General features: G+C 41.5%; 1 protein-coding gene across 4 annotated transcripts in view; it reads right to left on the bottom strand.

Annotated features, from left to right (window-relative positions):
* The window catches only part of LOC115196757 (talin-2-like), a 158421-nt gene that overhangs the window by 62077 nt on the left and 69375 nt on the right, over positions 1–26969 (bottom strand). For 3 of the 4 annotated variants that reach the window (XM_029757643.1, XM_029757640.1, XM_029757641.1), the window contains 5 exons: positions 6170–6343; positions 5307–5404; positions 5087–5216; positions 3029–3184; positions 2440–2582 (listed from right to left, as the gene is read on the bottom strand). In XM_029757643.1, the coding sequence (XP_029613503.1) occupies positions 2440–2582; positions 3029–3184; positions 5087–5216; positions 5307–5404; positions 6170–6305 (663 nt within the window). In that variant the 5' untranslated portion in view covers positions 6306–6343. Of the gene's footprint in view, positions 1–2439; positions 2583–3028; positions 3185–5086; positions 5217–5306; positions 5405–6169; positions 6344–17906; positions 18010–26969 lie in introns of all 4 variants that reach the window. The other variant, XM_029757642.1, reaches the window with a different exon arrangement.

Raw genomic sequence — 26969 nt, forward strand, 5'->3', positions numbered from 1 at the left:
TAATTGATCATTAGAAAACCCTTTTGCAATTATGTTAGCACAGCGGAAAACGGTTGTTCTGATTAAAGAAGCAATAAAACTGGCCTTTAGACTAGTTGAGTATCTGGAGCATCAGCATTTGTGGGTTCAATTACAGGCTCAAAATGGCCAGAAACAAATAACTTTCTTCTGAAACTTGGAAGTCTATTCTTGTTCTGAAAAATGAAGGCTATTCCATGTGAGAAATTGCCAAGAAACTGAAGATCTGGTACAACGCTGTGTACTACTTCCTTCACAGAACAGCGCAAAGTACTGTGCATAGCATGCTCCTCTGTGAGCTCAGGTGTTAGGGGGGAGCTCCCCTCTTCAACTCAAGGCAGGGGAAGCTAATGCAGATGCAGTGAGGCGTGCAGTGAGCAAAGTCTGCCCTGTGTAATGCAGGCTCAGCTGACCCCCCCAGGGGACTCCCTGTCTCAGCAGCCCTCTCTCTCTCACTCAGACTTCATCCACACTGTAGAGCACAACAACGCTGTAGAGTGCAACAACGCTGTAGTGCACAACCAGACAGTCCATGCTGACCCAATCTCCACAGCACAGCACAGCAGCACCGGCACGGCAAGCTAACCTGTCTGTGATCCATATACTGTAAACCAGGCCCAGCTCATCCTCTGAGAACTGCAGTACCAGCAAGGCCGCATAAGTCAGCTGGCCTCTGATCCAACAGAACCAGCAAGGCTATAGGACAGTACGTCAAGCCAGGCTTTATAGGAGTTCCAGCACCATAGCCTTGGACAGAAGATCCAACTGTATTTGAGCTGATGTCTGTTTTATTGACCGTAGGACTACAGGACCAATCAGGGAGGACGGTAAATCAAATAACATTGTATTTGTCACATGTTGACCTTACCATGAAATGCTTACTTACAAGCCCTTAACCAACAATGTAGACTTTAAAGAAAAGTAAGAAACATTTTCTAACTAAAAATATTAACACAATAAAATAACAATAATGAGGCTATATACAAGGGGTACGGGTTAGTTGTTGTAATTGAGTAATATGTACATTTAGGTAGGGGTAAAGTGACTATGCATCAGTTGTGGTCGGTGACATTTAAGATGAGGGAGGATGATACATTTCTTTTATGAGGATGGCCTTATTCTATTACATCATATTGGACGTCTGTCATTCATATTCCATTCACCCAGCTCAACGTAACATCAATAGGTTAGGCTACTATATGATACAAACATTTTCCCTATACCCATCATTAGGATGCTACAATCTAGCATGATCCCTTTGATCGTTGTACAATTCCATCTAGCATCTACGTGCTCTCATTCTCTCACATTTTCTGTTTGCTTGTGGAGTTCAGTGCACAACACATCAGCTGTCTGTGACCAGGCAAAAAAAATCTTTCCAAGCCAAACCTTCATATCATAACCGCTAACCGCTACACACAGCCTACATTGATGTCACCATATTAACGTCGTAGTTCTAGTAGCTATGTTGACTAACGCGTTAGTAGACCTGCTACAATCATGCAGTACAGAGTACAGTAAGCAGCAAGCAGTTTAGCAGTCACACCGGCGGGTGCTGATGGCAATAAATTAATAAAACCAAAAGCTTACCTTGACTTGGAAGGTGTTGGATAGCCATAGCCAACTAGCTAACATAGAATCACTCTCTGTTTGAGCCAGGTGTTTGAGTAGGCTAAACTAGCTAGCTGCATTTGCTAACTAAGTAAGTAAAAGTGAAAAAAATACAACATAATATAGCTTGCTCTCTCTATTGCTTCTTAATTTTTGAAGAAATTAATTTGTTCAAAACTGTTAAACTATTGTCTTCCTCTCTCTTTGCGTCAACTACTCACCACATTGTATGCACTGCAGTGCTAGCTAGCTGTAGCTTATGCTTTCAGTACTATATTAATTATCTGATCCTATGATTGGGTGGACAACATGTCAGTTCATGCTGCAAGAGCTCTGACAGGTTGGAGGACGTCCTCCGGAAGTTGTCATAATTACTTTGTAAGTCTATGGAAGGGGGTGAGAACAACGAGCGTCTTAGGTTTTGTATTGAAGTCAATGTACCCAGAGGACGGAAACAAGCGGTCCTCCGGCTACACCATGGTGCTACCCTAGAGAGTGCTGTTGAGGCTGCTGTAGACCGTCGTCAATGCAAAACAGTGTGATTTAATTAATTATTTGGTGACGTGAATATATTTAGTATAGTTTTATCTATTTTAAGATAGATAGTATGTATGAGTGTGTGGTTAGAGTCCAGTGAGTGTACATCAAGACCTGTGCAAGAGTCAGTGCAAAAAATAAGAAAAAAGTAAGTGGGTCAATGCAAATAGTCACGGTAGCCATTCGATTAACTGTTAAGTAGATGAGAAAGGAATTGAAGAGCTCAGTTTACTACATGTTGGACAGGAATGAGCACAGTGAGAGAGGTCTGACCTGTACATAGAGGAGGTTGAGCTGGACAGGGTCTCGTGAGTCCACATTCTGATCTGAGTAGAAGAACTTGCGTCTGAGCAGCAGCATCTCGCTCTCCTCCACCCCTTGCTCTCTGAACGTCCGGCTGTGGTCCAGCCAGTTCACTGCCAACAGAGAAAAATACACAGTAGCATACACTTCTACTACTGGGATTGGACATGCTGACAGTGAAATAAAACAGTCATAAAGACATGTAACCAAAAGGAAAAATATATATTTTTTTGGTCTAAAACCATGAGGGCAGTAATTTGCATAACCTTCTGCTGAGAATAACGATTGATTTTGTGATGGTTTGAGGATGATTTATACAATCATGTTTTCCAAATGTTATCTTACCCCCAAGGGATACAATCTTAATTTCATTAAACATTGATACAGTACTATGACTGAGTTCAGGTACAAAACGTGTTCAAATGAGATGATACTGGACTTACTTACTAATGTGAGAAATTGGACTTAATGATAGAGGGGTAGAGGTGATGACTGAAGCATGTAATACTGGACTACAAACAACACATTGTGTTCTTTTGGAAGTGCTTTTCAAACTCACAGTCATCGTCTGTGTGAAGCTTGGCTTTGAGCTTCTCCATCTTCCTCTCGTCTCGGAGCAGAGTCCTGTCCTTCTTCAGGGTGCCAGTCCCATGACCGTCCTCCTTCTCCTCCACCGCCTCCTGGATCAGGGAGTACTCCTCGTAGTTGGTGATTCCTGAAGAGGAGAGGCAGTCGGGAAACTCTCAGAGAGGGAGCAGTTTAGAGCACAGAGCCAGCACTTTGAGCTGTGCCATATCAGAAGTACCAGTGGGGGAAATGGGAAAGCAGCCAGAAAACTAACGTGGGAACTCAAAAGAGGAGAAGCCAAGCAGAAAGCCCTCTCTAAACAAACACCAGCCAATGAAGAGATCTGCCAGACATCTCTCTTCTCCTCACACAATTGAGTTTGGGCACAGGCAGCCCAGCGTAATTGAAATACAGTATATGGCTATGGGAACACCTACATGACAGGAGAGGACAGCACAGTCTTTGGCTTCACAATTACCACTCATAATTTCAACATGGTGTAAAAAAAGCCTTTTTTCCCATGTCAGAAATATTTATATAAAACTTTGACTATACCAGTACCATAGCTAATTATCATGTTCTAAAAGCTAGGGAATCTGCATCCATAATGTATGGCGGAGCGAGTAACTGTGAGCTATAAATAGGATCAGGGCCAGTATCCACAAAAGGTCTCAGTGTAGGAGTGTTGATCTAGGATCTGTTTTGCCTTTTAGATCTTAATGAATAAGATTATATGGACAGGTCCTAGATCAGTGTGATGCACACAAAATGTATGGTCACATTTGTGTTTATGTATTGTTTCTCTGTATTGTGGAAGAATGCTTTTACTGAAATGTCAGTCCTCCAAGGTTTCGCCATTGCAATGCATTTATACTAATGCTGGCCAATGAGACGTGTTCGCTTCGCACTGGGACTGTATGCGGTCCTGCACCTGTGTGTTCTCATAATTGAGAAAACCTTTGAAAGAGAAGTCATGTTCTCCTGTTTCATAATTTATCCGATGTTACAGGTCAGTAAAGTGCAAAAATACAAAAATATATTGTGGTATTCAGTGTAACTTGCCTGTTGAAGTGAATGTAATGGGTTTGAACAACATAGTAATTGTGTAACTTCGTATTAGACAGAAAACGCATGTCGACTATAAAATGAAATGATGGCTGTGCATTCCTTTGATCTAGAAAAAAACTAATGGTTAACACCTGAACATTTTTATTTTGAAAAAGACACTCCTGACAATTTAATGTTGTAACTGTGCTGTTTAAGAACTTTGTAATTGTTGTACTGTAAATGTCAGAAAAGCTGCTAGGTTAGAGCTAGCTTCGGTTAGCTATTAGCTAGCTCCGGTTAGCTTTTGGCAGCTCCGGTTAGCTGTTCGCTAGCTCCGGTCAGTTGGTTGCTAGCTTCGGTTAGCACTATGCTAGCATGTTCAGTCATTTTTCAATAATTAGCATTCATGTCATTTGCAATAGCCTTGTCTTTCTATTAGCCCTTCTGACACTGGGTGACTGTATTTTGAGAATGGGTATAAAGTAACTACTAATGAGTTACACCAGTCTTTAAAGGCTTTCTTGTTTTAGTCTCCTATGGGGCTATAGTTGACAACAGTCAACTACAGAATTATAACCTACTGTAAACAGGTGAATAAAAGCTAAGAGTAAATGTGTTTGGGGTATAAATGTAAAGAATTTTAGAATGTGAATTGGATGGATTGGATTGGAATTTAATATTTTTTATGTATTTTTTTATATGTTTATGAAATAATATGTCAGGGATTAGGAGACAAATTAAATACACGTAAAAAACAACAACATTGAAATACACTGAAAGACAGAAAGACAATTTACGCTTGAGAGAATGTTGAATAAAATAATTGAGAGAACCTTTGAAAGAGAAGCCATGTTCTCCTGTTTCATCATTTATCCTGTGTTACAGGAACTATTATCTGCTGCACCAGTCCCAAAACTGGGACCTGTAACATCAGCACTCCTACTCTGAGAGGCTAGTGGATGGTTTGACTTGTGAAGATTCCAGTTGGAGAGAGGTTACCCACCTATTCTACTGCATATGGTTACAAGCAGCTCTCCCACAGTTTTAGAGTCATCCACCATGATAGTTTTAACTGCCCCATCCAGCATCTTGATCTTCTGGGGCCTCTGTTTCTTTTTGTACTCCAAGACATCCTGAGAAACAAGGAAAGAGGGGAATGATATGCAGTCCTTTGATTGAATGTTTGATGGGACTCTGCCCTGGGCTCTATGATTGGGCTTTACCCCGTTCCGGAGCATGTAGTAATCCAGGGTTCTCCCAGACTCCAGCCAGATTCCTTTTCTGGGATCATCATCAGAGAGAAACAGGCCGTAATCAGAGGCTGAAACACACAGCAGAGAACGTGTTAGGGTAACATTTAGTAATCGGAACAGTTGCTTGATTGACTGTTTAAACGACAAAAGCCAACTAAGTGAACACATGTTGACAAGACAATGCTATTTAACTGCATCTCATGTAGTTACTGTTTATGATACATACGATGCCTCTTCTTCTGATCTCATTGACATTCACATGAATAATCCATGTTGTGACATTCAGTTGGGAAAGAAGGGTAATTATGTCTGCCATCAGACCCTCTAGCCTAGCTGATATGAATCTGTCCTAAAGCCTAATGAGAGCTCACAGCTTAAAGAGCCTCTCCAGCATGCCTAGCTACCACAGAGAGCCTCTCCAACCTGCCTAACTAACACCTCCCCCAGGGAAGAATACCGCCCACAAACCCAGATTGAATCAGCTTCCTCAGACAGAGCGCATCGACTGTTTTGAAACTGTTTTCTGTCTGTCTGTAGTCAGAAAGCAATGCTGTGGGTGACATCGAGTTTTATCTCAAGCTCTGAACAGTTTTTATTAGACAGAAACAGACAGACAGAAACAGAACTGGAGATCAGGCACTCTAATGCCTTGTTTGACAATTGCATTACAATGACGCTGGAGTATTTAGTACAGAGTGATGTAAAAAAAAAAAAAAAAAAAAAAGTAATTGCGTAGTTTTTGTATTTACATTTTTTTCATAGTGAAAGTGATCCTTATGCATGTGAAATGTTCTGACATTACCCATTAACAGTAGCTTTCCCCAATCTCTTACCTTGGCCAGTCTGGGCTTCCGGAACCCTCTCCCTGATGATCCTACAGGCATCATACACAGGAGTGCAGGGCTCAAACTGCATGGTCTTCACCACATTGCACTGGCGGACACAGATCTTCAGTGAAAGGGCCACCATCTTGATTGGTGGTGTATTGGCGTTGCCAACCTACACACCTGGAAAAAACAAAGAGGATCAGTTCAGATATAACTCTGAGTTAGCCAAGGACATGTGTATAAAATGGACACTGGATATATACAGTACCAGTCAAAAGTTTGGACAAACCTACTTATTCAAGAGTTTTTCTTTCTTTTTACAAACTTCTACATTGTAGAATAATAGCGAAGATGTTAAAACTATGAAATAACACTTATGGAATCATGTAGTAACCAAAAAAGTGTTAAACAAATCAAATTATATTTTAGATTCTTCAAAGTTGTCACCCTTTTCCTTGATGACAGATTTGCATACTCTTGGCATTCTCTCAACCAGCTTCAGCTGGAATGCTTTTCCAACAGTCTTGAAGGAGTTCCCACATATGCTGAGCACTTGTTGGCTGCTTTTCCTTCACTCTGTAGTCCAACTCATCCCAAACCATCTCAATTGGGTTGAGGTCGGGTGATTGTGGAGGCCAGGTCATCTGATGCAGCACTCCATCACTCTCCTTTTTGGTCAAATAGCTCTTACACAGCCTGGAGGTGTGTTGGGTCATTGTCCTGTTGAAAAACAAATGATAGTCCCACTAAGCCCAAACCAGATGGGATGGTGTATTGCTGCAGAATGCTGGTTAAGTATGCCTTGAATTCTGAATAAATCGCAGACAGTGTCACCAGCAAAGCACCGCACACCATCACACCACCTCCTCCATGCTTCACGGTGGGAACTACACATGCAAAGATCATCCGTTCACCTACTCTGCGTCTCACAAAGACATGGAGGTTGGAACCAAAAATCTCACATTTTGTCTCATTACAAAAAAAAAAAAGATTTCCACCGATCTAATGTCCATTGCTTGTGTTTCTTGGCCAAAGCAAGTCTCTTCTTATTATTGGTGTCCTTTAGTAGTGGTTTCCTTGCAGCAATTCGACCATGAAGGCCTGATTCACGCAGTCTCCTCTGAACAGTTGATGTTGAGATGTGTCTGTTACTTGAACTCCGTGAAGCATTTATTTGGGCTGCAATTTCTGAGGCTGGTAACTCTAATGAACTTACCCTCTGCAGCAGAGGTAACTCTGGGTCTTCCTTTCCTGTGGCAGTCCTCATGAAAGCCAGTTTCATCATAGCGCTTGATGGGTTTTGTAACTACACTTGAAGAATCTTTCAAAGTTCTTTCTGTATTGACTGACCTTCATGTCTTAAAGTAATGATGGACTGTCGTTTCTCTTTGCTTATTTGAGCTGTTCTTGCCATAAAAAAAATATGTAAAAAAATATGGACTTGGTCTTTTACCAAAAAGGGTTATATCTTCTACCTGAATGATGACATTATAGAGCATCATCATTATTTGCCCTCTCCCTCTACAAGCAGACATCGGAGTCAAACCAGTGGGTGTTATGTCATCCGTTTAAGGCCAAACTGATTGAAATACACTATAGTTCTTATTACTACTTGAGAAAACATGCAGAAAAAACTCTAATGACACCATTTATTAGATTTATATCTCCCTTAGCCAGGAGGGAAAACTGTTCACAATGGATCTCTCAAACAGTTCTGCTTTTGTTCAGAATATAGTTAAGGAATTTTTTCCTTTACCCAGTGCACTGTCAAATCCGGATGACAAGAACATTTTCAGTCAACCCTACATTTTCTCATGTTATACAAGGCAACACTGTATTATGGATAATGAGTTGACATTCTGTGTTCCTCTTAATGACAAAGGTCATATAGAAGCTGTGCTTGTGAATAAACAAATTGACTCCATTTAGAGTCCAGATATAGCCATGACAAAATGCATCCCCATACTTTGGAGGTGTGTTCCATACAATTGTTCTGTGAGCCATTTCAGAGAAAAGGGACAGAAAAAATATTTGCAATGACGTCGTTGTGAATTATGTCCCCTCTGACTAGCAGTCTTTCATAGTATTGACTCTCCCCTACTCCTGGAGCCCCCCTGCGAGCCTCTTCTCTACTGACAATCCATCAGCACAAAGAGGTAGTGGTAATGGCTCTGCATGGGACCTGCTCCATACAGCCTGCCACAGGAGTCCTACAACACTTTTGTGGCTCAGGTGTATGGTTATTCTTTGTTAGACAGGCCGCATGAGGCTCAGCTAACCCAGGCCACACACACACACACACACGCACACAAGCATGTGCACACAACGAATATGGGCTTTGCCACACACAGGCCTGGGGTGCAGTAGAGTATAGCTGTGTGGGGATAATCAAAAGTGTAAAACTTTGTGAAAGCAGGAACTGTGCAGATATTCCATTGGGACCTTGGTATATATACACCTAGCAGGGGTAGGAGGCACAAAGCTCTGTCTACATTTGCCGCCGATATGCATTGGTGATGGCAACCATCGTAAAAAAAGCTTTATAGAATCAAATAAATACATCATAAATGAAAAATGATAACATTCCTGTTGTAGGCAATACAGAGAGTGAGAGCAAGAGATACAGCTCAGGAGCAGCCACATGATGAAACCCTGGAGGATAATCACTACTATGGAGCAGAACTAGTAGGAGGTAGCAGTAGCAGCAGCAGAGCGAGAACCAATTTCTCACTGAGTTCCTCTCCTCTCTCTCCTCTGGCAAACACTCAACAGCAGCAAGCTTCTCATTAGCTCTGCTTTCAGGTCGACACCAAACAATTACTAAGCAGAGAGGACACAGCATAGACAGCAGATTGCAACCAGAATTATATCAATTTACAGAAAGGCTTCTATTGTATCCCTGCAACATGATGCTTCAAAGTGGACTTAAAATAGTATTACCAGCCCCCTGTCCTCTCTTACACCATTACCAGGGCTTTCTCTCCTCCATCCACAGGGCTTCCAGTATTAAGTTAGGTTTGTTTAGTACTCAACACATTAGAGATCTGCAAATAGAAGGAAAGTGTCTAAGAGCAGCTGGGAGGGCAGTGTAAACATGGACAATTTAATAAGAGCTGAAGTCAGGAGCCATCTGGAAGGGATACAGTATGTGTCACATGATTTGTTGTAATAACAATAGCAGAGAGGAGAGCTCATGAGGACACCCAGGCACGGTCTGCAACTCAGCCTGGTGGACCATTACAGCACCAGTGAAATAGTTAGACCATTAACAGGGATATTTACATTTAACTAGGCAAGTCAGTTAAGAACTCATTCTTATTTACATTGACGGCCTACCACGGACTTCTCTAACCTGGACGACACTGGGCCAATTGTGCGATGCCCTATGGGACTCCCGATCATAGCCAGTTGTGATACAGTCCGGGATCAAACCAGGTTCTGCAGTGACACCTCTAGCACTGAGATGCAGTGCCTTAGACCGCTGCGCCACTCGGGAGCCCTGACATGATGGCCTGACATGATCACTTCATTGGAGCTTGTTTGATCATAGCTGATCAATACGTTTTGTGGAATCGGGACATCACCAACAAACTGCCACAATGCAGTTCAAGTATTTGGTGGCTTTTAGACTAATAACAGAATAGTAAACTGCATTAAATATTTTTCATCCCCCATCAAAATTAAAATCAGATTATAGGTAAATGGGAAGATAGCTGTGGCCATGACTTCAAGCTGTTTTCTTTTATACACACTTACAGCTAGCTAGCTGCTTGATGGCTTAAAAGAGGCTCTTTAAAGTCAAATGATAACAGAGTACTGATGAACCCTCTCAAATGTCTTCAAAACCAATTATACTGGCTGCACAAATGTGCAGTGATTATGAATATACTAATAAAATAACCCACTAGGCACACACTGGTTGACTCAACGTTGTTTCCACGACATTTTAATGAAATTACGTTGAACCAATGTGGAATAAACGTTGAATTGACGTCTGTGGCCAGTGGAAAGCTAGTGGAGTTGTCACACATGCAGCTATCGAAAATGTTTGCTCAATACAAAGTAACAACCAATTGATTGCAGCATTACCACAGAAATTGAAAAGTCAAGTGGAAGGGGACAAGGTAGGGAACTTGTATGTCTGCCCTATATTAAATATAAAAATAGGCTGAATATTTTCTTGCATACAGCAAATAAGAAATGTACCAGTTCCATTTGTTAATTAGCACTTTTTCTGCGCTAAACTATTTAGAATATTGACTCCCTACTAAATCGCACAGTTCGTTCTTGGTCTGATTTATCTCTAGAGAAACTGCGCAATGCGCACATTACGCTCACAGAAAACCCCTGAACTAAATGGAATTAAAATAAATTGAACCGATGTCCGTCAATTAGTTGTTTAAAAAAAAGTTCAATAACAGAGATTCCGGTTAATCGCTCAGCACTAGACCAAAATAACCTGACCTACACCTGCTCTTTCCATGACATAGACTGACCAGGTGAAAGCTATGATCCCTTATGGATACACTCAGTACACACACCATAATAAAACATTTTAGGTTTACAACCAAATGAGGCAGTAACAGAAAACAGAAATCACTCAATTCTATTCTTTATTCTAGCAACACCAAAATCTAGACTAAATTCTGTATTCTTGCAACACCCTTGTTAGGCTACATAGAAAAACAAAAAACACCCATCCCAATCACCTTAACAACTAAGTGAATTATAAGGTCATGGTAGAGAAAAGACAAAAATAATCTTAAAATGGCAGACAAAGACCATTTGATTAGGATCATAAACATGTCATTTCTTAACAACGCTCATCCTCCATCAGCAAATAAGAATACAAAAACAATACGGGTTCAAGATTTAAAAGCATTTATCTGGCTTTACTAAAAGAATCAACCCTCTCGTGCGGCAGCAGCACTAGTTGTAAATAGTACAACTAGAGCCCTACCAGGATCACTGGTGGATTAGCATACCAACTCCATATCCCAGCCTAGTCATTGTTAAGATGAGAAGATTTTAACAAGCTCTAATAAGATTTAAAACAACCCCAGACCTCAAACTAATGGTCTTGTCTAAGAACATGCAAATATCTAAACTGTACATTAATCTGAAATTCATTGAATAGTCATTTAAAAAAAGTGAATTCAAAAAAAACATTTTTTACACGGGCCTAATCATTATGATTGTTAATTAAACTAATATGTCCCTGGCATGCTGAAATGGTATGAGCATAAATCCATCATCAGCATTTCTCTGAAAGGCTGGGAGATTGAAGGATGAAAGGTTCCATGTACTGAGGAGAACATGTTGATGAACGCTTTCCTTGTGGGTTCCTTTCTCTCATCTCTCCACTCGTGCTCTAAATTAGCCCCCCATTTTTAATTCCCCTCTGATTAAACGACAGGTCAATCTGCTGCAGGCCCAGGGCATGTCTCCTGGGATCACCTCTAGGCAGAGAGAGGGGGGGTCTCTCTCTCTCTCTCTCGCTATCTCTGTCTCTGATGCTTAGCGAAGTGATGCTTAGGTGCACTATAAGAGACTGTGCAAACGTCAACAGAAGATCTATTATTGGTCATCTCATAAAACATGACAAGCACAATGGGATATCCCTCACGTTCTGGTCTGTAGCATTACCTACATTAGGTTTGAACAACATGGGGCTAATAACTCCCTGGAAGCTGAAGTCACATCCACTAAAGACGACTTGATATACTGAAACAAAATATAAAGGCAACATGCAACAATTGCAACAATTTCAACGATTTTACTGAGTTACAGTTCATGTAAGGAAATCAGTCAATTGAAATAAATGCAATAGGTCCTAATCTATGGATTTCACATGACCTCGGCAGGGGCACCCACTTGGGAGCCAGGCCCACCCACTGGGAGCCAGGCACAGCCAATCAGAATGAGTTTTTCCCCACAAAAAGTATTTATTATTGACAGAAATACTCCTGTTTCATGAGCTGTCCGGCTGGTCTAAGACGATCCCGCAGGTGAAGAAGCCGGATGTGAAGGTCCTGGGCTGGTGTGGTTACACGTGGTCTGCAGTTGTGAGGCCAGTTGGACGTACTGCCAAACTCTCTAAAACGACAATGGAGGCGGCTTATGGTTGAGAAATGTACATCAGTTCTCTGGCAACAGATCTGGTGGACATTCCTTCAGTCAGAATGCGAATTGCACGCTCCCTCAAAACTTGAGACATCTGTGGCATTGGGTTGTGTGACAAAACTGCACATTTTAGCGTGGCCTTTTATTGTCCACAGCCAAGGCGCACCTGTGTAATAATCATGCCGTTTAATCAGCTTCTTGATATGCCACACCTGTCAGGTGGATGGATTATCTTGGCAAAGGAGAAATGCTCACTAACAGGGATGAAAACAAATTTGTGCACAAAATTTGAGAGAAAGACTTTTTGTTCATATGGAACATTTCTTGGATCTTTTATTTCAGCTCATGGGTCCAACACTTTACATGTTGTGTTTATATTTTTGTTCAATATATATTACATCCAGATCTGATTAAATCCATATCATACCAACACCAACTCTCAAGAGCAAATAATATTCAAGCCCCATGACTATGACACAACCTACCACAAACATTTGCACTTAACTATGGCAGAAAGTCAAGTTCAGGTGAGTTCATTTCATCTGATTTCAAGGCCGGTAGCCTCATGTGCTACTTCTGAATTGAATGACACGCAAGTTATCAATTTGAGTGTAACACATCTAAATGGGAAAAGAGTGTAGGTGTGAAGAACAGCCTGGTAGGAGACGCTTTAATCCGTCATCATAAATACAGTACATCCACAGATAAGGGCCAGATTTATCCTCAGAACACGCAGCAGCAAATTATGACCCATATCTTTAAAGGTCCAATGCAGCCGTTTTTATCTCAACATCATATAATTTCTGGGTAACAATGAAGTACTATACCGTGATTTGTTTTCAATTAAAATAGTCAAAAAGAAACAAACATAGCTTTTTAGCTACAGTTGAAGTCGGAAGTTTACATACACCTTAGCCAAATACAGTCGTGGCCAAAAGTTTTGACAATGACACAAATATTAATTTTCACAAAGTCTGCTGCCTCAGTTTGTATGATGGCAATTTGCATATACTCCAGACTGTTATGAAGAGTGATCAGATGAATTGCAATTAATTGCAAAGTCCCTCTTTGCCATGCAAATTAACTGAATCCCCAAAAAACATTTCCACTGCATTTCAGCCCTGCCACAAAAGGATCAGCTGACATCATGTCAGTGATTCTCTTGTTAACACAGGTGTGAGTGTTGACGAGGACAAGGCTGGAGATCACGCTGTCATGCTGATTGAGTTTGAATAACAGACTGGAAGCTTCAAAAGGAGGGTGGTGCTTGGAATCATTGTTCTTCTTCTGTCAACCATGGTTACCTGCAAGGAAACACGTGCCGTCATCATTGATTTGCACAAAAAGGGCTTCACAGGCAAGGATATTGCTGCCAGTAAGATTGCACCTAAATCAACCTTTTATCAGATCATCAAGAACTTCAAGGAGAGCTGTTCAATTGTTGTGAAGAAGGCTTCAGGGCGCCCAAGAAAGTCCAGCAAGCGCCAGAACAGTCTCCCAAAGTTGATTCAGCTGCGGGATCGGGGCACCACCAGTACAGAGCTTGCTCAGGAATTGCAGCAGGCAGGTGTGAGTGCATCTACACGCACAGTGAGGCGAAGACTTTTGGAGGATGGCCTGGTGTCAAGAAGGGCAGCAAAGAAGCCACTTCTCTCCAGGAAAAACATCAGGGACAGACTGATATTCTACAAAAGGTACAGGGATTGGACTGCTGAGGACTGGGGTAAAGTCATTTTCTCTGATGAATCCCCTTTCCGATTGTTTGGGGCATCCGGAAAAAAGCTTGTCCGGAGAAGACAAGGTGAGCGCTACCATCAGTCCTGTGTCATGCCAACAGTAAAGCATCCTGAGACCATTCATGTGTGGGGTTGCTTCTCAGCCAAGGGAGTGGGCTCACTCACAATTTTGCCTGAGAACACAACCATGAATAAAGAATGGTACCAACACATCCTCCGAGAGAAACTTCTCCCAACCATCCAGAAACAGTTTGGTGATGAACAATGCCTTTTCCAGCATGATGTCGCACCTTGGCATAAGGCAAAATTGATAACTAAGTGGCTCGGGGAACAAAACATTGATATTTTGGGTCCATGGCCAGGAAACTCCCAATACCTTAATGCCATTGAGAACTTGTGGTCAATCCTCAACAGGCGGGTGGACAAACAAAAACCCACAAATTCTGACAAACTCCAAGCATTGATTATGCAAGAATGGGCTGCCATCAGTCAGGATGTGGCCCAGATGTTAATTGACAGCATGCCAGGGCGGATTGCAGAGGTCTTGAAAAAGAAGGGTCAACACTGCAAATATTGACTCTTTGCATCAACTTCATGTAATTGTCAGTAAAAGCCTTTGACACTTATGAAATGCTTGTAATTATACTTCAGTATTCCATAGTAACATCTGACAAAAATATCTAAAGACACTGAAGCAGCAAACATTGTGGAAATTAATATTTGAATAATTCTCAAAACTTTTGGCCATGATTGTACATTTGAACTAGCCTTCCACAAGCTTCCCACAGTAAGTTGGGTGAATTTTGGCCCATTCCTCTTGACAGAGCTGGTGTAACTGAGTCAGGTTTGTAGGCCTCCTTGCTCGCACACGCTTTTTCAGTTTTGCCCAATCCAATACCTTGACTTTGTTGTTCTTAAGCCATTTTGCCACAACTTTGGAAGTATGCTTGGGGTCATTGTCCATTTGGAAGACCCATCTGCAACCAAGCTTTAACTTTCTGACTGATGTCTTGAGATGTTGCTTCAATAAATCCACGCAATTTTCCTCTCTCATGATGCCATCTGGTGCACATCTGGTGAAGTGCACCAGTCCCTCCTGCAGCAAAGCACCCCCACAACATGATGCTGCCAACCCCATGCTTCACGGTTGGGATGGTGTTCTTCAGCTTGCAAGCATCCCCCTTTTTCCTCCAAACATAATGATGGTCATTACGGCCAAACAGTTCTATTTTTGTTTCATCAGACCAGAGGACATTTCTCCAAAAAGTACGATATTTGTCCTCATGGGCAGTTGCAAACCGTAGTCTGGCTTTTTTATGGTGGTTTTGGAGCAGTGGCTTCTTCGTTGCTGAGCGGCCTTTCAGGTTATGTCCATATAGGACTCGTTTTACTGTGGATATAGATACTTTTGTACCTGTTTCCTCCAGCATCTTCACAAGGTCCTTTGCTGTTGTTCTGGGATTGATTTACACTTGTCGCAGCAAAGTACGTTCGTCACTAGGAGACAGAACGCGTCTCCTTCCTGAACGGTATGACGGCTGCGCGGTCCCATGGTGTTTATACTTGCATACTATTGTTTATACAGATGAATGTGGTACCTTCAGGCCTTTGGAAATTGCTCCCAAGGATGAACCAAACTTGTGGTCCACAATTTCTTTTCTGAGGTCTTGGCTGACTTATTTTTATTTTCCCATGATGTCAAGCAAAGAGGTACTGAATTTGAAGGTAGGTCTTGCATCCACAGGTACACCTCCAATTGACTCAAATGATGTCAATTAGCCTATCAGATGCTTCTAAAGCCAAGACATAATTTTCTGGAATTTTCCAAGCTGTTTAAAGGCACAGTCAACTTAGTGTATGTAATCTTCTGACCCACTGGAATTGTGATACAGCAAATTCTAAGTGAAATAATCTGTCTGTAAACAATTGTTGTAAAAATGACTTTTTCGTAGATGTTAGGACATCGGTTAGTAGATGTCCTAACTGACTTGGCAAAACTATAGTTTGTTAACAAGAAATTTGTGAAGGGGTTGAAAAACGAGTTTTAATAAATCCAACCAAAGTGTATGTAAACTTCCGACTTCAACTGTAAGTACAATTTCTCAATCAAGAATTTTGTTAGGAATGTCTGGGAGTGGTCTGAGAGGGGAGGGGAAAACTGAAAACTAGATGTTATTGGCAGAGGGGTTTGGAACTAACTCTTTCTTAATGGTCTATTAACTAATTTACCGTCTGGTGATATAACCAGGCAGGCCAAAGCTCTATCCCACCAAAACAGGCTCAAATTTTAGGCAATCTTTTTAAATAGCTCTTACACTAAAAAGGGCATTATCATAATTCTCACAGTATTAATCCAACCTCAGTGTGGAAATACAGTATATATATAAAACACAGAAAAATCTAGTTTTTGAAGGCACTGGGCCTTTAACTACACTGGGTTCTGAAAATCAAACGAGACAGGAGTTACTTCACTCTGTCAGATTAATCCACATCCACAGATGGTTCTGGAACCAAACATACTTTTTGTATGAATAGGATGGATAGGAGGAGAGCAAATTTGTAGTAGTAAACCTACTGTAATCACACGAGTATCTGTTTCACTATTATACATTCATACAAACATGCTGCACATAAGACTCAAGCAATTGCACACAGAAGGCAATGGCAAAATCAAACACAATACCTTCCTAATAGTCTTTGCATATCAAGACAAGATGTCCTTGTTTAACCCACTTCCCTTTTCAAAACACTTAGCCATAGTTTGGCCTATTTGTGTGCTGAACTAAATACAACCACCATGATTAACCATTAATCTGAGTCCTTCACTCTAATTTTGTGATGAAACTAATTGAAACTCTCTTCCAATAATAATACATCTTCAGAGTGGCCTTGTGTCCATGAACAATGAACCATATTTGGCCTTCTTTACAAAAAATGCATTACACAAAATCTAATTCAGTACAAGGATATTGTAAGGTCATCAGTAGCGGCTTTGAAAGTACAGTATAAATGGAATAAAATATAGTTTTGGTTGTGGAGGCCCACTGTACTATAAATAAGGCCAACGGTTCAGCCACCAGCCACCAGCAACATTAAACCACCAGGAAATTCACCATTTGACCCCTGCGTACAGGAAATATGTCTCCACCAGTAATGAGGAGCAGTCTATTGTTTCTCCACTGACCCTGACTCAGAGAGGATATAGGCTTTCCTCTGTCAGTTGAAGGTACAGATGCTGACAGAAATGGTCAATCTTGCCCTCGTTGCAGTGGGGAGGGAGAAAGCAGCTCCTTTTACTCTAGCTAAAAATACCCAGCAAAGTAGAACGTCCTCCAGCAATGCTTCACACGGATCCTCTGAGATACATGCAATAAATAGACCCCTGTCTCCCTGAGCATTTAAGTGGAAACCACTCAGTCATTTGGTAGAGCTAATATGACGGTTTACCTCTATAATACCTCCATTGATACTCAAATCGGGACAAAAATCTTTATTCCTAAATCTTGAGGATAAATCCTTAGATTAAACCAACATAACACACAGTATCAGAGGATTTTGTAAGTAAAACAGAGTCAATCTTCTACGATCATTATGTTGGTGGTTCTAAAATGATACTTGCTCCACTTACACTACTTTCAAAGGAGCACAGCTTATTAGTGGAAATAATTGTAGAACATTCAAGGGATCTATAATATACTATGTAATGTCTAAGAAATCCTAGAGGGAATAGATCTGGCACTCAGATGATACAGTATACATTGTAAGACATGAAGAATCAGCTTGTGACTTGGCCAAGGCAGGATGAGCTACTAGAGGATAAGAGAATAGAGCAGAGCAGCACTCCATCCCAATAGCTGCAGTCACTGACTGGGTTGTACTCCTACCCAGGGTCGTCACGGCCTCCAATCCTGACTTGATTCCCTGGCTCCACTCTTCAAGATTGTGGCAGGATCCGTTTGGATTCCTCTCTTCAAGCCTGAGTGGTCCCTTTGGTCAAGAGGGCAGAGAAAGACAGAGCCTTTACCTGGCTTATCTGCATGCAGCACTAGAGTACTAAAACAATGAGTAACTTTTCTTGATCATCTTGGATCTTTAGTAAATCTCTGCTGAATATCCAGTACATAGGATGATGGTCTTATATACAGTTGAAGTCAGAAGTTTATATGCACTTGTTTTTCAACCACTCCACAAATTTCTTGTTAAAACCTCTCTAGGGTATGTGGGACGAAATCGTCCCACCTACTCAACAGCCAGTGGAATCCCGTGGCGCGTTATTCAAATACCTTAGAAATGCTATTACTTCAATTTCTCAAACATATGACTATTTTACACCATTTTAAAGACAAGACTCTCGTTAATCCAACCACACTGTCCGATTTCAAAAAGGCTTTACAACGAAAGCAAAACATTAGATTGTCAGCAGAGTACCCAGCCAGAAATAATCAGACACCCATTTTTCAAGCTAGCATATAATGTCACATAAACCCAAACCACAGCTAAATGCAGCACTAACCTTTGATGATCTTCATCAGATGACAATCCTAGGACATTATGTTATACAATACATGCATGTTTTGTTCAATCAAGTTCATATTTATATCAAAAACCAGCTTTTTACATTAGCATGTGACGTTCAGAACTAGCATACCCACCACAAACTTCCGGTGAATTTACTAAATTACTCACGATAAACGTTCACAAAAAACATAACAATTATTTTAAGAATTATAGATACAGAACTCCTTTATGCAATCGCTATGTCCGATTTTAAAATAGCTTTTCGGCAAAAGCACATTTTGCAATATTCTGAGTAGATAGCCCAGCCATCACGGGCTAGCTATTTAGACACCCACCAAGTTTGGCCCTCACCAAACTCCGATTTACTATTAGAAAAATTTGATTACCTTTGCTGTTCTTTGTCAGAATGCACTCCCAGGACTTCTACTTCAATAACAAATGTTGGTTTGGTTCAAAATAATCCATAGTTATGTTCAAATATCCTCTGTTTTGTTCGTGCGTTCAAGACACGTTTCGTGACAAAAAAATTCTAAATATTCCATTACCGTACTTCGAAGCATGTCAACCGCTGTTTAAAATCAATTTTTATGCGATTTTTCTCGTAAAAAAGCGATAATATTCCGACCGGGAAACCCTGTTTTAGTTCAAAGACGAAAAAATAAAAACATGGTGTCGCCTCGTGCACGCGCCTCAGTCTCATTGTTCTCTGATCGACCATTATCCAAATGCGCTAGTGTTTTTCAGCCAGGGCCTGCAAAGACATCATTCACCGGTTTGCCGCCTTCTGAGAGCCTATGGGAGCCGTAGGAAGTGTCACGTTACAGCAGAGATCCTCAGTTTTCAATAAAGAGAGTGTAGAAGCCCAAGAAATGGTCAGACAGGCCACTTCCTGTAAGGAATCTTCTCAGGTTTTTGCCTGCCATATGAGTTCTGTTATACTCACAGACACCATTCAAACAGTTTTAGAAACTTTAGGGTGTTTTCTATCCAAAGCCAATAATTATATGCATATTCTAGTTTCTGGGCAGTAGTAATAACCAGATTAAATCGGGTACGTTTTTTATCCGGCCGTGCAAATACTGCCCCCTACCCTAGAGAGGTTTTTAACAAACTATAGTTTTGGCAAGTCGGTTAGGACATTAGTTTGTGCATGACACAGATAATTTTTCAAACAACTGTTTACAGACAGATAATTTCACTTATAATTCACTGTATCACTATTCCAGTGGGTCAGAAGTTTATATACACTAAGTTGACTGAGCTTTTAAACATCTTCGAAAATTCCAGAAAATGATATCATGGCTTTAGAAGCTTCTGATAGGCTAATTGACATAATTTGAGTCAATTGGAGGTGTACCTGTGGATGTATTTCAAGGCCTACCCTTCAAACTCAGTCCCTCTTTGCTTGACATCATGGGAAAATCAAAATAAATCAGCCAAAAAATTGTAGACCTCCACAAGTCTGGTTCATATTTGAGAGCAATTTCCAAATGCCTGAAGGTACCACGTTCATCTGTACAAACAACGGTATGTAAGTATAAACACCATGGGTCCACGCAGCCATCATACCGCTCAGGAAGGAGACGCATTCTGTCTCCTAGAGATGAATGTACTTTGGTGGGAAAAGTGCAAATCAATCCCAGAACAACAGCAAAGGACCTTGTAAAGATGCTGGAGGAAACAGGTACAAAATACCTATATCCACAGTAAAACGAGTCCTATATCGACATAACCTGAAAGGCTGCCCAGCATGGAAGAAGCCACTGCTCCAAAACCACCATAAAAAAAGCCAGACTACGGTTTGCAACTGCACATGGGACAAAGATAGTACTTTTTGGAGATATGTCCTCTGGTCTGATGAAACAAAAATAGAACTGCTTGGCCATAATGACCATCGTTATGTTTGGAGGAAAAAGGGGGATGCTTGCAAGCTGAAGAACACCATCCCAACCGTGAAGCACGGGGGTGGCAGCATCATGTTGGGCGGGTGATTTGCTGGAGGAGGAACTGGTGCACTTCACAAAAAAGATGGCATCATGAGGAAGCAAAATTATGTGGATATATTGAAGTAACATCTCAAGACATCAGTCAGGAAGTTAAAGCTTGGTCGCAAATGGGTCTTCCAAACGGACAATGACCCCAAGCATACTTCCAAAGTTGTGGCAAAATGGCTTAAGAATAACAAAGTCAAAATATTGGAGTGGCCATCACAAAGCCCTGACCTCAATCCTATAGAAAATCTGTCGGCAGAACTGAAAAAGCGTGTGCGAGCAAGGAGGCCTACAAACCTGACTCAGTTACACCAGCTCTGTCAAGAGGAATGGGCCAAAATTCACCCAACTTACTGTGGGAAGCTTGTGGAAGGCTACCCAAAACATTTGACCGAAGGTAAACACTTTTTAAAGGCAATGCTACCAAATACTAATTGAGTGTATGTAAACTTCTGACCCACTGGGAATGTGATGAAATTAATAAAAGCTGAAATAAGTCATTCTCTCTACTACTTTTCTGACATTTCACATTCTTAAAATAAAGTGGTGATCCTAACTGACTTACGACAGGGATTTTTTACGAGAATTAAATGTCAGGAATTGTGAAAAACTGAGTATAAATGTATTTGGCTAAGGTGTATGTAAACTTCCGACCGAGTGTGTACTGTAAGTTTGTGATCTGATCTAGTGAGGATGGTTGGAGACATGAGATCAGCTTGCGTCTGACATGCTCTCTCCTCTCATCTCACCCCAAACAATGCAGCATGAGGTCATACTCACTCACACATACTCACTCACACACACGGAAAACACCAGTATAGGTCGCAGGTAAAGGTGAATAATACCATTGGTGTGGCGGATGATAAGGGATGTGGATGGATATGTGTCTGACAGCTGGCAGTATGAATCAGAGTTAGTGGTTCAGTAGGACTGACACAGATCATCCCCCCCATCCTCAGGCCACTGCCATGATGATGTCAGCCAGCTTTGCTGCAGGGCTTCAGTTAGGAAAATGCGGCGCTGGACATTTGAGAAATGTACCGGATCCATACGCATTGGGTGCGTAACCTGATTATGGCGTCCACCCACCTTGCTCAGAATGACATGAATTATCATCATGTAAATGTGATTTATCTTAATAGAACATGCAAGTCAGGATGCAAGGATGTGGTCCTTCTTTCCAAATTCCGATGCCCACATTTAGGCTACTTATGCTCAGCCAACAACAGTAATGAACAGCAAAATCAGTAGCCTATGCCAATCTACTATCCCCATAGTAGAAAAGTATACCTATTCTATTGGTCAGCTTGTCGAGAAAGAAATATCCTATTCCCAACAGACTCTGGGACAGTTGTGGGACAACAGATCCTAAATTCATTCAACCAGTAGGCCTTGCTAGGTCACAGAACCTTTAACATAAAATGATAACCTATTATTTCTTCACATTATAAGTGCAGCACTGCGCACAAGGCAGTATGCTATGTGCAAATGTTTGTTTCTTAATGCAATTAGCAGGAAAACGCATTGTCAAAAGCGAGCGTTTTCATGTGACAGAGATGAAAATATTGTTCAGAAATGAACAGTCGTGGCCAAAGAATTTGAGAATGACACAAATATTAATTTTAACAATGTCTTCTGCCTCAGTTTGTACGATGGCAATTTGCATATACTCCAGACTGTTATGAAGAGTGATCAGATTAATTGCAAAATCCCTCTTTGCCATGCAAATGAACTGAATCCCCCAAAAACATTTCCACTGGATTTCAGCCCTGCCACAAAAAAGACCAACTGACATCATGTCAGTGATTCTCTCATTAACACAGGTGTGAGTGTTGACGAGGACAAGGCTGGAGATCACGCTGTCATGGGGATTGAGTTCGAATAACAAACTGGAAGCTTCAAAAGGAGGGTGGTGCTTGGAATCATTGTTCTTCCTCTGTCAACCATGGTTACCTCCAAGGAAACACGTGCCGTCATCATTGATTTGCACAAAAAGGGCTTCACAGGCAAGGATATTGCTGCCAGTAAGATTGCACCTAAATCAACCTTTTATCGGATCATCAAGAACTTCAAGGAGAGCGGTTCAATTGTTGTGAAGAAGGCTTCAGGGCGCCCAAGAAAGTCCAGCAAGCGCCAGGACCGTCTCCCAAAGTTGATGCAGCTGCGGGATCGGGGCACCACCAGTACAGAGCTTGCTCAGGAATGGCAGCAGGCAGGTGCGAGTGCATCTACACGCACAGTGAGGCGAAGACTTTTGGAGGATGGCCTGGTGTCTCAGCCAAGGGAGTGGGCTCACTCACAATTTTGCCTAAGAACACAGCCATGAATAAAGAATGGTACCAACACATCCTCCGAGAGCAACTTCTCCCAACCATCCAGGAACAGTTTGGTGATGAACAATGCCTTTTCCAGCATGATGGAGCACCTTGCCATAAGACAAAAGTGATAACTAAGTGGCTCGGGGAACAAAACATTGATATTTTGGGTCCATGGCCAGCAAACTCCCCAGACCTTAATCCCATTGAGAACTTGTGGTCAGTCCTCAACAGGCGGGTGGACAAACAAAAACCCACAAATTCTGACAAACTCCAAGCATTGATTATGCAAGAATGGGCTGCCATCAGTCAGGATGTGGCCCAGAAGTTAATTGACAGCATGCCAGGGCGGATTTCAGAGGTCTTGAAAAAGAAGGGTCAACACTGCAAATATTGACTCTTTGCATCAACTTAATGTAATTGTCAGTAAAAGCCTTTGACACTTATGAAATGCTTCAGTATACTTCAGTATTCCATAATAACATCTGACAAAAATATCTAGACACTGAAGCAGCAAACTTTGTGGAAATTAATATTTGCGTCATTCTCAAAACTTTTGGCAACGACTTTAGAAAAAGGGGAGATCTAATATGCAACAAACTAACATGGGTTGCTAATATGAGAAGGATAGTGCCTTTGGCTACTGGACAATGAAAGAAAGTTTATTTAAAATAACTTGCCCCACAGATATGGTCGGATTTTGTCTAGGCTACTTTAAAGCAAGGTAAGACATACCTCATAATATGTATTAACATTTTCAGGTTTCCAACAATTATGTATATATGTTTTCAAAATTAATACTGCCTCCAGCTCACTGCAAAGTGGTGTGTGACGCGCTGATGAAGCCTGCCTTCCGTTGCCTATGCACTGCTGTTTGAGATGTTGTACAGTAGCAGCAGCTGTCTGATAGACTGTCCACTCAAAGGCTCTGTATCTGTTTGCTGTGCGCGTGTGATAAATTAAGACAGAGTGAATCTACACACACAGCAATTTTATTCCACTAAATTATGCAAATGAACCTAGACTGATAAGCATGACCGGTCAAATGTATTTACATCTGCTGGTATTTACATAAATGAATAGGCTAACAAGCATTATTTCAAAATTTGATTTTTTTCTTCTTCTCCAGGCTTGTCTGTGCCAATTTAATTTATCGGCTTTTAAAAAAAATTATATGCCAAAATCCGGCTAACGGAAACACTGCACTGCTGTCTTCTGCGAACACCACTGGGTGCACATCCAAGATGGATCAGACCACATATAGAGTACTTGGAGGGCTTTGGTAACGGCCTTCCTATTATTTATCGGCCAAACAAAAAGCTTAGAAAAAATGAGAGTATTCTGATAAATGAAATGGAATCAAGGTCAAAAACAGCTATCAATCTCCTCGAAAACAAAAAAGACTCCATTATGGCAATGATGTTGCTCTTCTCTCTGCTCCTGCACTGAAGCTGACTGGTGCGTGCTACAGTAACTCTAGAGTTTGACTCAGGTCGTAATTGGAGTAATATGCACTATTACCAGAGGGAGAGGACAGCGGGAGAAAGGAGCATCATGTAATGTGACAGTAATTAAGGAGAGATCATGGCTTTGGTGGGGTTACAGAAACAAACATCGGAGTCTACGACCTCCCTCTCTGAGCAGCTCTAGCGCAAACATGCTTTACCTCTCTGCACTGATTCAAGTGGGCATATGACAATCAGTGTGCTGCTGCTTCCAAAGGCTAACAGACAGCTGGGATTCTCCCTCTTCCTGTCTCTCACACACGGTAAAACCAACACAGACGCCATACAAACACAATGTGCCTGGCAGAGCTTTCCCCTGCCCTTAGGTACACCTACAGTAACACATACTGTACTGTACAGAGTGACTTACAAGGAACAAAGCTTAGAATTATTGTTCAGGGAATCGTATACCAACAACTACAATATGAATGGATCTTGTGATTGAATTACTAGTTGTGCATCGTTAAACATATGGGTAATTATGATTTGAAATTGAATCACCATTAATACAGCACAACATGTACTGTAGTAGGTCATCCTGTGTTGCTCTGGGAGATATCCTCTTGCCTTCAGATCAAGAGACTGGGAGCATCAGAGCATCAGTATTTAGAAGCATGCTCAGAGCATTGCCTACCAGTCATATAAATCCTGGCCAGTGTGTCATGTCCTGTAAATCAGGTAACTGCAATCCCTGGTCCAGCCTCTCCTCTCCAGCTCACAGCCATCCTCTCTCTTGTGCACAATTTTGTTTGAATCCCTGTTAGTGAGCATTTCTCCTTTGCCAAGATAATCCATCCACCTGACAGGTGTGACATATCAAGAAGCTGACAACAGGATCATTACACAGGTGCACCTTGTGCTGGAAACAAAAGGCCACTCTGAAATTTGCAGTTGTGTCACAACACAATGCCACATGTAACTCAAGTTTTGAGAGGGTGCAATTGGCATGCTGACTCCAGGAATGTCCACCAGAGCTGTTGCCAGAGAATTGAATATTAATTTCTCTACCATAAGCCGCCTCCAACGTAATTTTAGAGAATTTGCCAGTATGTCCAACCGGCCTCACAACCGCAGACCACGTGTAACTACGCCAGGTAAAGGTTGACATCCGGCTTCTTCACCTGCTGGAACGTCTGAGGCCAGCCATCTGAACAGCTGATGAAACTGAGGAGTATTTCTGTCTGTAATAAAGCCCTTTTGTGGGCTTTATTAGAACTAATTCTGATTGGCTGGGCCCGGCTCCCCAGAAGGTGGGCCTGGCTCTCAAGTGGCTGCGACCCTGCCCAATCATGTGAAATCCATGGATTAGGGCCTAATGATTTTAATTAAATTGCCTGATTTCCTTATATGAACTGTAACTCAGTAAAATCGTTGAAATTGCATGTTTCGTTTATATTTTCTTTCAGTATACACTAGATTTCAAAAGTTTGGGGTCACTTAGAAATGTCCTTGTTTTTGAAAGAAAGCACATTTTTTTGGTCCATTAAAATAACATCAAATTGATCAGAAATACAGTGTAGACATTAATGTTAATGTTGTAAATGACTATTGTAGCTGGAAACAGCAGATTTTTTATGGAATATCTACATAGGCGTACAGAGGCCCATTATCAGCAACCATTATTCATGTGTTCCAATGGCACGTTGTGTTAGCTAATCCAAGTTTATCATTTTAAAAGGTTAATTTATCATTAGAAAACCCTTTTGCAATTATGTTAGCATAGCTGAAAACTGTTGTTCTGATTAAAGAAGCAATAAACCTGGCCTTCTTTAGACTCGTTGAGTATCTGGGAGCATCAGCATTTGTGGGTTCGATTACTGGCTCAAAATTGCCAGAAACAAAGAACTTTCTTCTGAAACTCATCAGTCTATTCTTGTTCTGAGAAATGAAGGCTATTCCATGCGAGTAATTGCCAAGAAACTGAAGATCTCGTACAACGCTGTGTACTACTCCCTTCACAGAACAGCACAAACTGTCTCTAACCAGACTAGAAAGAGGAGTGGGAGGCCCCAGTGCAGAACTGAGCAAGAGAACAAGTATATTACAGTGTCTAGTTTGAGAAACAGACGCCTCACAAGTCCTTAACTGGCAGCTTCATTAAATAGTACCCGCAAAACACCAGTCTCAACGTCAACAGCGAAGAGGCGACTCCGGGATGCTGGCCTTCTAGGCAGAGTTGCAAAGAAAGCCATATCTCAGACTGGCCAATAAAAATAAAAGATTAAGATGGGCAAAAGACTGGACAGAGGAACTCTGCCTAGAAGGCCAGCATCCTGGAGTCGCCTCTTCACTGTTGACGTTGAGACTGGTGCAAAGGATGCATACTGTATTTTGAACAACATCCATGTGAATGTTTTATTAATCATAAAAAAACTTCTGAACTGAGTCAAACCTTGTTATTCTCTGATGGAAGAAGGTCAGAGAGAGGTTATGTTGTTGGCCCATTGTTTCCACATCACTGACTCTGCCCCCCGTTGCCATGACTCTGCATTTCCCACCTTTTCCTGGACATATAAGGCTGGACAGCAGGGGCAGGCTGGGCCACTTCAGTTACCACAGGTTCAGAGCTGCCACTCCCTGCAAGGTCATCCTCATAAAAGCATTCACTGCTGTGCTTA

This window comes from Salmo trutta, chromosome 7, assembly GCF_901001165.1.
Source record: "Salmo trutta chromosome 7, fSalTru1.1, whole genome shotgun sequence".
NCBI classification, from domain to species: domain Eukaryota; kingdom Metazoa; phylum Chordata; class Actinopteri; order Salmoniformes; family Salmonidae; genus Salmo; species Salmo trutta.